This window comes from Salmo salar, chromosome 07 (assembly GCF_965601325.2).
Source record: "Salmo salar chromosome 07, fSalSal1, whole genome shotgun sequence".
Lineage (NCBI taxonomy): Eukaryota > Metazoa > Chordata > Actinopteri > Salmoniformes > Salmonidae > Salmo > Salmo salar.
The window spans coordinates 58205206-58218595 of NC_138297.1; the positions used below are offsets into that span (position 1 = coordinate 58205206).

Sequence of the window (13390 nt, forward strand, 5' to 3'; positions counted from 1 at the left end):
GTGAAGCAAAGCTTTCTAACCACACTGAACCAACACAGTGGTGTGCAGGTGTGAAGCAAAGCTTTCTAACCACACTGAACCAACACAGTGGTGTGTAGGTGTGAAGCAAAACTTTCTAACCACACTGAACCAACACAGTGGTGTGCAGGTGTGAAGCAAAGCTTTCTAACCACACTGAACCAACACAGTGGTGTGCAGGTGTGAAGCAAAGCTTTCTAACCACACTGAACCAAAACAGTGGTGTGCAGGTGTGAAGCAAAGCTTTCTAACCACACTGAACCAACACAGTGGTGTGCAGGTGTGAAGCAAAGCTTTCTAACCACACTGAACCAACACAGTGGTGTGCAGGTGTGAAGCAAAGCTTTCTAACCACACTGAACCAACACAGTGGTGTGCAGGTGTGAAGCAAAGCTTTCTAACCACACTGAACCAACACAGTGGTGTGCAGGTGTGAAGCAAAACTTTATAACCAAAAACATTAATCTTGTGGTGACGGGGTGCAAAATGCTATCTGGTAATTATTATATCAGGTGCCTATGTGTGTGTGAGATGGTGTGTGCACTCTAATGTGTGTGTGTATGCATGTGTGTGTGTGACTTCCCTAAAGCAAACAGACAAACTCACAAAACACACACACAAGCACTAGCACACACACAAACACTCACAAACACCACTCTCCTCCCCATCTCTTCTGCCTGGCTGCTTTCAGGAGAGCTGCCCTCTCCTTTGTTCTTGTTTTGTCCAGAGTGTTTGGCTGCACTGCACCAGAGAACACTAACAAAAGGTCAGTGGCCAGGGTCTCTGTCAGGAATCAGACTGGGAGACAAACACAGACATGCCAACCCTGTCCAACTTGTTATGAGTACCAGACGCGCCCGGCAAATTGGAGATTCAACTCGCGCGTATAGCACGCGCCGAAATTGGGTTCTCCCCTCCCCACGCTCGTGCGCGCGCTGTTGGTGAGTCTGATCGCAATTATAGAATTGTACCAAATCAAGTCCATACAAGGTTGGAATACTTTCTTCCCTGACAGCATTCCATGTACACACATGGTAAACGTCACTAACACGATGGAAATAGAAAGAACACAGAAAGGGCCTTTATTCTTGGAGTTTTTATTTATTTTATTAAACAAATAATAAGAAGTTATTTGTTTAGATACAACATTTACAAACGTCTTATCCCCGATTTAAAAAAGCTGCTCTGTCTGTTTCAGTCTCCTCACTCTCGTCGTCTGACATAGCTTTACTGACTGGCTGCAATAACAATGATTTGCTAAATTAGCTGCTATTTTGTTATTGCATGGGACCGATGCTTACTTGTTTTTCATGAGCACACGTGCTTAGACAAACATGGATCACACCCGATTCAGTTCAGTTCTCTGTAAAGGTATTTACAAAACAGAAATAAAATATTCATACTGATAAGTACAGAACATATAAAATAAATAGATGTTTTGTGGAATTAGCACAGACTGTCAGTATGTTTATACCATTACATGTACAGTGTAGAATGGAGATAATTATCTATAATGTTTTTCTCAGCACATGCCCCAAAGTTTAGTCTCTATAATAAAGGAACGCTTGTCACCTCTCAAACAGGGCCAGTTCAATCACTAGGACCAGCTCTCAAGTATTGGCTTTTTCGACACGGTTCCTAATCAACACTAAAAGCAAAATCATTTTGAAAACATAAAAACAAAAACAAACGATTGCATCGACACAGACCGCAAATTGGCTACACAAAGCTTAACATGGCTACCGCAAAGGGAATCTGAACGCTGTTCGCTAGAAGAGTCCGCTGTTTCAGCCTATGCAAAGGTGCCTATAGTATTTCTTTGCAGCCCATACATCATTTCAGATTTTCAAAATGGATAAAATATCAAATCTAGTGCAAAGGCATGTTAGAAGCATTGCCTCTATAGCTAATACCGGACAGTCATCCATTCTTCATCGCGCAGTCTTCTAAACTCCAGACTCCATTTAATGCCAACATGGTTCTATTTATTTTTGATTATACTTTTTGTAATGTTTTTTGTGACGTGGATCATAGTTACAGTCTATCAGGTTGCGTGATTATCGTAATGTTAGGTGGAAAAAACAACTAATGGAACTCATAATGAAATATCACACTCGCTCAAATGCGACCAGTTATTTTTCGTATTTGCATTTAATTTATTTCACTAGCAAATGCGAGTGAACTGCTGTCACTTTAGAGCCCACTGAATGTCCATCTTATGTTCGCTAACGTTAGCTTGAAACAATTAGTGTTTACCTTTCCACAGCACACAGAGTCGAAAATAGATGTGTCCATGTGTTTATGTACAGCTGACAGTCGGCAAACTCAGCATCACAACAAACAGGAGGAGGGGCAGACACCGGGTAGCTACGTCCAATAATGAGGTATTCATCTCCATGTCCGTTGACACAAACTCTGTACATGTCTGTGTTTTGCAGCTCGAGAATCGGGATGTTAGATTTACTCATTGGAATTATTTTTTATTAAAATATAAAACAAATACAAAATAAAAAATAAGGCCCTATTCATTTCTGCGTACTTTTAACTCGGATCTCGTACCAGCGTACACGGACAGAAAAGTGCGTAGTTGGTACGCAAAATGCGTGCATGTTGGCAGGTCAGCAAACAACAAGATGCCTGCCTGGCTCGAAGCAGCACTTCACCTGGACATAGGCTCATTTCAAAATAGTTTCCTAGTCCTTACCCCAAGTCAGATCTGAAAGAGGTTTGAGTGATAGAGGAAGGGCTCTCTGATAGGGGTATCCATTTCAGATCTAGAAAAGTGCCTAGGGGTAAGGTTTGATTTGTGAATCAGTATGCCTGTTTAAAAAGGCTGTGTGCCACGTATGGCCATTTTTCTCTCCTTAGTATTGGTCAGTAAGCCCCAACAGCACTGTTTCTTCCTGATCGCTCCTCTCTTTTGGACCCCAGGCCTCTAGCTTCTCCTTGTTAATGTGTTCAACCTTTAAATCTGTGCTGCAGCGGGGACTTGTTTCTCTGTACTTATCCTCTCACAGAGTATCAAGGCACTGTCAGACAGGCAAGGCAGGGAAACGTCCAGGGTTAATCTCAGGGTAAGACTGATAAGAAATCAACGCTGCCCAGGGAGATGCTGACGATACAACAACACATAATGTGCATGCACGCATGAGCGCACGCGCTCGCATACACACATGTACAGGTAGCAGACTATCGCCACCCTGATTTACTATATCTTTAACCAAAGCCCAAAGGAGTGTGTGTGTCCACAGGCGTGGGAGGAAGCTAAAGTAATTCCACTGCCTAAAAATAGTAAAGCACCCTTTGCTGGCTCTAACAGGAAAGAATTGGCAAAGCTGCAGCTGGCTCAAAACAGAGCAGCACGCCTTGCACATACAGAACTAACATCAATAATATGCGTGCTAGTATTTCCTGGTTGAGGATTGACAAGAGATTACTGCTTCTCTTGTTTCTATGAGAAATATTACTGTGGTGGAAATTCCAGATTGTCTGCATAATCAAATAACATTTAGCTCAGACACCCATACATACCCCACAAGACATGTCACCAGGGGTCTCTTCACAGTCCCCAAGACATGCCACCAGGGGTCTCTTCACAGTCCCCAAGACATGCCACCAGGGGTCTCTTCACAGTCCCCAAGACATGGCACCAGGGGTCTCTTCACAGTCCCTGAGACATGCCACCAGGGGTCTCTTCACAGTCCCTGAGACATGCCACCAGGGGTCTCTTCATAGTCCCCAAGACATGCCACCAGGGGTCTCTTCACAGTCCCCGAGACATGCCACCAGCGGTCTCTTCACAGTCCCCAAGTCCAAAACAAATTCACGGCAACATACAGTATTATACAGAGCCATGATCACATGGAACTATCTTCCATCTCCATTTACTCAGCAAACAGCAAAATAACCTTTAAAACATGGATTAAACTACCTCTCATGGAACAGAGGGGACTGTGAGGGGATACACACACACACACATACACTTTTAGTTGTATATGGTTGTATTTTAAATGTGTGTGACTGTCCTTGTCTATCAGTGAATCAGTGTTTTGTTACTTGTATTCGTCATGTTTAGTGATTTTTGTGGAACCCAGGAAGAGTAGCTTCTGCCTCTGCTAAAGATAATGGGGATCCTTAGAACCAAATAATTAACAATTAAACACAAATATGTACACATGCACACACACTCAGGCAGACATGCACACACACTCAGGCAGACATGCACACACACTCAGGCAGACAAGCACATACACACGTCCCGAGTCCCCCAGGCAGAATATAAACACAACCGTTCCCTGACTCTTGTTTTTCAGAAACGCATCAGAACAGAGTGTATGATCTCAGTATTAGCAGCATACATAATTGTATCTTTGGTGTAGTCATTGATGTTAGAGATACAATAATGTAATTCGTATGGGTACTAGGAGGAATACGAGCATGAACAGTTTGGTTATGTAATGACATCAATGTATACAAAGACATGCACACACAGACACATGCATGTACACACAGACACATGCATGTACACACAGACACATGCACACGTAGACAGACAGATAGACTGTTGACATCTTCCTCTGCGCAATTGTTAGCACTTGTGTAAATAAGCCTGCGGCACCCTGATTCCATTTTAGTTTTCTCCTTTTTGAGAAGTGAAAGAGAATTTCTGTGCAGATGGAGGGACGGGTGATTCATACATTATTTTGCATGAGCTGTTTCTTTTTTTCCCCCTTCCATCTTTACCTGAGTTTGGAGCAACGGAGCACACACACACACACACACACACACACACACACACACAGTACTCACATTCTATGCGTATCTGTTCCATCTCTGACACCTCAGCAATGGACTCCTTCAGATCTTCTAGAAACTTCAGCAGCTCCTCAGCGCTCTGGGCACAAAAGTTGAGCACCTGCTTCTTGTCTGAGCCAAAGGGTGAGATGATGGTGATGCCATGGGGGTAGTCTGAGGAGGAGAGATGAGAAGGAGATCACTTTTTTTTACATAATAGTGTTTGCTAATAAGAAGGATGAAACGATATCGCCAAATGTCTTGCTCATATCGATATCCAATGATATTGGTGCCCACCACTAATAGTTACATATTTCAATAGACCCAGACTGGCTAAAGGCATGTTTACCGAAACGTTGGTCAAATAGATTCATGAACTAGTTTGTGGAGTATTCAAGGATGTAACGGTGCTGGAATTTCTTTTCAGAATACCAAGTATGATGGTTTAAATCACTAAACAGAGATGAGTTCCCCCAAAGCAAAAGAAAGGCTTGATACATCACAGCCAGGTAACTAAAGAATGAACAATTTTCTCACATCTTGAACTGACACAGTAGCAACAAAAAAATATCAGAATGCTTTTTTCTCCTTCCCCAAAGAAGGGAATGAGGCAAAAGAGCCAATAAATTCATTGGGGAAATGAGATTAGTCGCGACTGTTTTCTGTTTTCATTTCTCACTATCCGTGCTCCGGCGCGCCTCGCTCTCCCCTTCGCTCTTTTAAATGGCACTTTGACGATGGAGGCACTGCATCTTTCATGCCCGAGGCGTGAAGAAAATAATATCCCTGTATGATAGATTTCATATGAAAATATCACCTGCCTGGCTGAATGCAGAGTGGTGGGAGGATCAGCAGGAGAAACTAGATAGGGGGCCGTATCCAAACTCCCCTTTTTCCAATAACCCCGCGCGACCGGGTCTGATTCCATTATCAAAACATATATTTCTTCTCCCTGCCAAATCCCCATGACTATAACTCAATCCTTCTGGGCTGGCTGGCTTTCAATCGCACAACCTGTTTTGATACTGATACATTCTATGCAAATATGTTGGTTTGGCAGTTACATGTATGCATGCATGTATGTATTATGTATGCATGTACTGTATGTATGTAGGTATGCATGTAAAAATGTGCTTAACAAGTCATATAATAAATTGCATGGACTCACTTTGTGTACAATAATAGTGTTTAACGTGATTTTTGAATGACTCAGTTGAACAGTGAATTTCAAACACAGATTCAACCACAAAGATCAGGAAGGGTTTCCAACGGCTCGCAAAGAAGGGCATCTATTGGTAGATCTCCTTTTGAGCATGGTGAAGTTTTTAATCACACTTTGGGTGGTGTATTAATACACCCAGTCACTACAAAGATACAGGCGTCCTTCCTAACTCAGATGTCAGAGTGGAAGGAAACCGTTCAAAGATTTCACCATGAGGTGACTTTAAAACAGTTACATCCAAAATACTAACCTAAATGACAGAGTGAAAAGAAGGAAGTATGAACAGAATAAAAAATATTGAAAAACATGCATCCTGTTTGCAATAAGGCACTAAAGTAAAACTGCAAAGAAATGTACTTTATGTCCGTTATATTTGCTGTAAATCCGACATATCACATCACTGAGTACCACTCTTCATATTTTCAAGCATGGTGGTGACTGCATCATGTTATGGGTATGCTTGTCATAGGCAAGGACTAGGGAGTTTTTTTATATAGAAAAATAAACGGAGTAGAGCTAAGCGCAGGCAAAATCCTAGAGGAGAACCTGGTTCAGTCTGATTTCCAACAGACAATGGGAGACAAATCCACCTTTCAGCATGACAATAACCTGAAACTCAAGGCCAAATATACACTGGAGTTGCTTAACATAGCGATATTGAATGTTCCTGAGTGGCCTAGTTACAGTATTGACTTAAATCGGCTTGAAAATCTATGGCAATACCTGAAAATGGTTGTCTAGCAATGATCAACAACCAATTTGACAGAGCTTGAAGCATTTTGAAAAGTATAATGGGCAAATTTTGTACAATGCAGGTGTGCAAAACTCTTAGAGACTTTCCCAGAAGGTCTCACAGCTGTAATCACTGCCAAAGGGGAATCTTACATGTATTGACTCACGGTTGTGAATAATTATGTAAATTAGATATTTTTGTATATAACTTTCAATACATTTGCAAAAATGTCTAAAAACATGTTTTCACTTTGTCAATATGGGGTATTGTGTGTCGATGGATGAGAAAAGTTTTTGTTTAATCAATTTTGAATTAAGGCTGTAACACAACAAAATGTGAAATAAGTCAAGGGGTACGAATACTTTCTGAAGGTACCGTATGTATGCATGCATGTATGTATGTGACCCATGTGAGAATCAAACCCATAACCTTGGGGTTGGCTATGTAATATGTTGGTTTAGTAGAGGCTTTTTATCCAAATGAACAGAGTTATGTATAATGTACATAAATCAAGGCTAACACAATGTATTCTGGGTACTCTATGTGACTGGGATTGCTAGCTGTTTTCACAACATTCTCCCGCTCTCTCTCCCTCCCACCGTTTATTTCCCTCCTCTCTTTGCTTCTGTCCTCCTCTATGATAGTGGTGTAAATGTCTCAAAAAGGGATGTACTTTGAAGGATCTACTTGTAGATCAAGATAACATATTTCTGCACGGCTTACTGCTTGTTTCACTTTGAGTTGCCATGGCAACATTGGTTAAGAAAAAGTGTTCGTCCCTCACTCTGTCTCATTCTCCCAGTCTCTCTCTCTCTCCCAGTCTCTCTCTCTCTCTCTCTCTCTCTCTCTCTCTCTCTCTCTCTCCCAGTCGCTCCCAGTCTCTCTCTCTCTCCAAGTCGCTCCCAGTCTCTCTCTCTCTCTCTCCCAGTCACTCCCAGTCTCTCTCTCTCTCCAAGTCGCTCCCAGTCTCTCTCTCTCTCCAAGTCGCTCCCAGTCTCTCTCTCTCTCTCCAAGTCGCTCCCAGTCTCTCTCTCTCTCCAAGTCTCTCTCTCCCACTCGCTCCCAGTCTTTCTCTCTCTCTCCCAGTCGCTCCCAGCCTCTCTCTCTCCTCCAGTCTCTCTCTCTCTCAGTCGCTCCCAGTCTCTCTCTCCCAGTCTCTCTCTCCCAGTCTCTCTCTCCCAGTCTCTCTCTCCCAGTCTCTCTCTCCCAGTCTCTCTCTCCCAGTCTCTCTCTGTCTCCTAGTCTCTCTCTCCCAGTCGCTCCCAGTCTCTCTCTGTCTCCTAGTCTCTTTCTCCCAGTCGCTCCCAGTCTCTCTCTCCCAGTCTCTCTCTCCCAGTCTCTCTCTCCCAGTCTCTCGCTCCCAGTCTTTCTCTCTCTCTCCCAGTCGCTCCCAGTCTTTCTCTCTCTCTCCCAGTCGCTCCCAGTCTCTCTCTCTCTCTCCCAGTCGCTCCCAGTCTCTCTCTCCCAGTCTCTCTCTCCCAGTTGCTCCCAGTCTCTCTCTGTCTCCTAGTCTCTCTCTCCCAGTCGCTCCCAGTCTCTCTCTCCCAGTCTCTCTCTCCCAGTCTCTCTCTCCCAGTCTCTCTCTCCCAGTCTCTCTCTCCGAGTCTCTCTCTCCCAGTCGCTCCCAGTCTTTCTCTCTCTCTCCCAGTCGCTCCCAGTCTTTCTCTCTCTCTCCCAGTCGCTCCCAGTCTCTCTCTCTCTCTCTCTCCCAGTCGCTCCCAGTCTCTCTCTCTCCCAGTTTCTCTCTCTCCAAGTCGCTCCCAGTCTCGCTCTCTCTCTCCTAGTCTCTCTCTCTCCCAGTCGCTCCCAGTCTCTCTCTCTTTCCTAGTCTCTCTCTCTCCCAGTCGCTCCCAGTCTCTCTCTCTTTCCTAGTCTCTCTCTCTCCCAGTCGCTCCCAGTCGCTCTCTCTCTCCTAGTCTCTCTCTCTCCCAGTCGCTCCCAGTCTCTCTCTCTCTCCCAGTCTCTCTCTCTCTCCCAGTCTCTCTCTCTCTCCTTTGGAGGGTGAGTAGTGATGCTGGTGTTAGGTGACTTACACTCGTTCTCAAACAGTGTGAAGTGCATGCCCAGGAGGCCCAGGGCTTTACAGAAGGTGTAGGCTGCTGAACTCTTCTTCTTCGGACACAGCTTCAGGATCTGAGGGTAAAAAGCCACTTATCTTAAAATAGCTAGGTGAGACAACCACATCACACTCGTAGTAAGTGCATTTTTCCTCAATAAATACGTTTTTAGCAAAGACGGAGACGTCAATCAGAACATCAAAATAAGAACCTATTCAGGATGTCTTCTGTTCCACTTTAAAAACATATTCGTGTGGTTTTATGGACACAGATCAATCCTAATCCTGGACTTAAAGGCATTTTCAATTGAGATTCTCCGTTGAGCTTGCTTTTTATTCCAGGACCAACTGTGACTGGAAAACAGCCCTGAAGAGCATAACACAGGTAGCTTAGAGGTTAGAGAAGTAGCCTAAAGGATGTGGGCAAGCCCCTTCCATCACCCTGTGCTCTTGAGGAAGACACTTAACCTCCAAAAACTGTTCCAGTGGCATGTGTTGTGGGAGCAGAGTAAACCGTGTTTCCATTGTAACAGATGGGCAGCAATTATTATTCTCTTCTATTATTGTCAAAGCCTTTCTCTTCAATCTCAGTCAGCACTGTAGGTGTTATTGTCAGGTTAGGGTTGGGTTTAGGTTATGGTTGGGGTTTAGGTTTTAAGCCATGCTTTCAACAGGCTTTGAAGTTTGCTTCACATTGGTGTTTACCTGTTCAAGGCGCTGGAGAAAAAGCCATTCAAGTCTCAATGTGACCTCCGTGATAAAATGAAGGATAAAAAATCCATCATCGGTCAGAGGATTAACACAGCATATTCATATCATCCTACTAATAACCTTCAGAGAGACAATTTACTACAATATAGCTTTCTCTCTGAGAAAAATCCAGTTTCCAGTGAAAGTGACATAACAGCACTGCAACTTTTTGTATTTTTTCAAGGATGTGTCTGTGAGTGTGTGTGGGGGAAAACAGCTCTGCCTTATGGGTAGAGATATAATGAGGGAAATAATGAGAGAGAGAGAGCTAGAGCGAGAGAGAGAAAGAGAGAGAGAGAGAGAGAGAGAGAGAGAGAGAGAGAGAGAGAGAGAGAGAGGAGCTCTCATACAGTATAGAAACACCACAGATAGAGAAAGATGAGAGTATCTTCTCAGCGCTGATACTGCAGGGCCGTGTTGGTAAGCCGCCATATTAAACCAATACATCACCGTGACACATCCACCGCTGCAGACGAGAGTGTTGGAACCTCAAGAATAATGATTAACTTGTAAAGAAGAACCCCCTTACGATTAATTTCACACAGTAAAATAAATATGAAAATTGCAAACTTATCACAGACCCTACTCTCTGAGTAGTCGTGAGAAACAAGGTCTCGCAGGAAACCGCCCTCTTAATTACGTGTAATTGCGTAAACCTCGAGAGTGCGTCCTCATTTTTTTTCACGCTCACAAAATGAGGTTCAGCGATTGAAGTAATTATGACATTCTCTTTGTGCCAAATCAACAGTTTTCCGCCAAGACGTCGCAAGAGGATTTTTTTCTGGCCCGGCAAAGAATAAGCATTTTCAAAACTCCCCTCCTCCCTTCGGGGCACAATTACTTTTCGACGGCAGCGCAGGCAGCAGAGAAACACTTTCATTTTTATTTTCTCTCCCCCAGTTTTTGTTGGAGACAGATTAAGATGAGAACTAGTGGAATTATGGGAGTAGTTTAATACTTCACAGAGATAACATTTGGAGTTGCCCTAATGGTTGTATTAACTATAATAGACATTTAATCTATGATTAACTCCGAGGCCCATTCGATGTGACCTTGACCAAATGAAGGACTGAAGCTTGGACTTCATTACTGACCCCAGTAGTTATTTTCTTTCTCTAGGCTTGAGTTTATAAGTTCACTGCGGACTCCGTTTAACCTACTGTACCATCTATTATTTAATAAATGAGTCATGAAACAAAATAGAAACTAGGGACGAAGTCTTCAGAAAATGGTTCCCTGTTAGAGACTTCCTGGGTATTACATGGCTTGAATATGTGTGGCAGAGAATACAATATTACAAGCTGCTTTATATGACTGTGGGCTACCACACTTCGAGTTGAATACAACCAAGTTGATAGTGAGGTAATCTCCGTATAGTTTGGCAATGTTACTACTGTAGGTCAGGTGACACCACACTTTCCAAAAGCAATTGTGGCGCAAATCAATTAAATCCAAACACATAGACATTTGCAGTACTATAATCCCATAACAATATCCTCCTATAGTCCTCAGAGGGGTGTAGTAAGTTTATCATCCTTTCTGAAGACAAAACTACATATCCCACAATCCTTTGCAGAGTCAGTCCGGTGTCAGGGAGTCTTACCACGATAAGGTCATTGAAGAGGAAGACTTCTCTCTGGTGGGCTGCCTGTTTCTGGGCCTTGTTGACGTCCGTCACCTCAAACAGACGGCTACAGCACACCAATCTTCTGTGGGGAACAGACAGAACCTACAGAGAAAGAGAGAGTGCGAGAGATTGATTTTAGAACAAACTTTATTGGCACAATCCAACTTATTTACATAGCCAATTCAAAGCCAAATCAAAAATACAATACTCTGAAGAGTGAAAGAATAAGAGGGAGGGATAAAAACTTGTTTTGCAGAAAAAGTTTAAGGGAAAGTGGTAATATCACTCCACCACTTTTCATTGGCGTCCTCCATGATCTCACAGATGCACAATGATGCGCTACCTTGTTCTACTGTAGGCTGCAACAAAATTACACCGCTGAGCTATCACTCTCCTGTCAATAACTGCCTCCATAAATCCAAAGGATTCTGCTACACAAGGTCTTATTGATGAATTCTGCTCAGGCACAGATTGGACAGTTATGCCCGTTAAAAATGACCATGAAGACTGCTTCTTAGAACACTTCACATTTTCAGAGATGAAAGATAGGAGAGAATGGACAGACAGAGAACAGAAAGAAGGGATAAACTGATGCCGTTGGCAAGCCAAAGCAGGGGGAGCGAGAGAGACAAAAAGAGAGAGAGGAAGAGGGAGAGAGAAAAAAAGAAAGAAAGAAAGAAAGAAAGAGAGAGAGAGAGAGACAAAAAGAGAGAGAGGAAGAGGGAGAGAGAAAGAAAGAAAGAAAGAGAGAGAGAGAGAGAGAGAGAGAGAGAGAAAGATGAAAGGTGGAGAGAGAGTGTTGTTGATTAAGGGTGTCTTGGCCATGGCCCATCGATCTCTCTGTGCTCCATTGACACCTTTAAAGAAAAGCTCTGATCTTTTAGCCTGCAAGGGGTTTTCTAAAGTACACTGAACCTCACAGACAAGCTTGTTCCTCTTTTTCCCTCTTCGTCTCACACTTGGCTATAGTTACATCTTCCCCCTCTCATTCTCTTTCTGCCCCTCTCTTGCTCTCTCGTTCTCTTTCCTCTTATAGTGGAAGAAAAAAACGAGCAACACAATAAATAGAGAGTGATGAACTGAAACGGTGAGTGATGTTTGGAGTAACAGTTCAAGTGACTTTTTGGGCAAACCGACCAAATTCACATAGAAATGTGAGTTATAGATCTGTCCTTCTCATTGAAAGCAAGTATAAGAAGCGGTAGATCTGTTTTATGTGCACTATTTCTATGCTTCCCGTACTTCAGTTTAGTTTTTGCGTCTTTTAATTTCGGTTTTGTGCACCAGCTTCAAACAGCTGAAAATACAATATTTTGGGTTATGGAAAATATATTTCACAGCGGTTTAGATGGTACAATGATTCTCTACACTATACATTCTTATTCTTTCACATAAACGGAAATTAGGCAAACTATTAGAATTTTAGCAACCAGGAAATGGTGGAGCAATGTTTGCATGGTGCATATTTAAAGGTGCAGTCTATAACTAAAATGTTTGGTCAAAAGTGTTGAACTTGTTTGGATATTCAGTTAACTGCCAAAATAATGGAAACACTTGAGTAAATGAGGGATACAAAGTATATTGAAAGCAGGTGCTTCCACAGACCTCTGGTTCCTTAGTTAATTAAGCAATTAGCATCCCATCATGCTTAGGGTCATGTATAAAAATGCTGGGCAGGCCATTATTTTGGTTACCATGGCTACACCACATAGGATGACAATGCCCCCATCCACAGGGCACGAGTGTTCACTGAATGGTTTGATGAGCATGAAAACGATGTGAACCATATGCCATGGCTGTCTCAGTCACCAGAGCTCAACCCAATGGAACATTTATGGGAGATTCTGGAGCGGCACCTGAGACAGTGTTTTCCACCAGCATCCACAAAACACCAAATGATGGAATTTCTCGTGGAAGAATAGTGTTGCATCCCTCCAATAGAGTTCCAGACACTTGTAGAATCTATGACAAGGTGCATTGAAGCTGTTCTGGCTCGTGGTGGCCCAATGCCCTATTAAGACACTTTATGTGGGTTATTTTATTTGGCAGTTATCTGAATATTTCAGACTGCACCGTAGAATTATTGTTCTATTTCATCATTCTTTGTCTTTTGTATTTCCTTGCCTAATTGTTTTCTATTTTTGAATTTCATATGATATAACATGTCACAACAGAATCTAACTTGAAATG

The 13390-nt window shown here is 42.9% G+C and overlaps 1 protein-coding gene across 3 annotated transcripts in view; it reads right to left on the bottom strand.

Annotated features, from left to right (window-relative positions):
- LOC106609634 (IQ motif and SEC7 domain-containing protein 3-like) overlaps nucleotides 1-13390 on the bottom strand; it is a 184193-nt gene that overhangs the window by 14989 nt on the left and 155814 nt on the right. For all 3 annotated transcript variants that reach the window (XM_045722255.2, XM_045722253.2, XM_045722254.2), the window contains 3 exons: nucleotides 11177-11302; nucleotides 8801-8900; nucleotides 4828-4986 (listed from right to left, as the gene is read on the bottom strand). In XM_045722255.2, the coding sequence (XP_045578211.2) occupies nucleotides 4828-4986; nucleotides 8801-8900; nucleotides 11177-11302 (385 nt within the window). The remainder of the gene's footprint in view (nucleotides 1-4827; nucleotides 4987-8800; nucleotides 8901-11176; nucleotides 11303-13390) is intronic.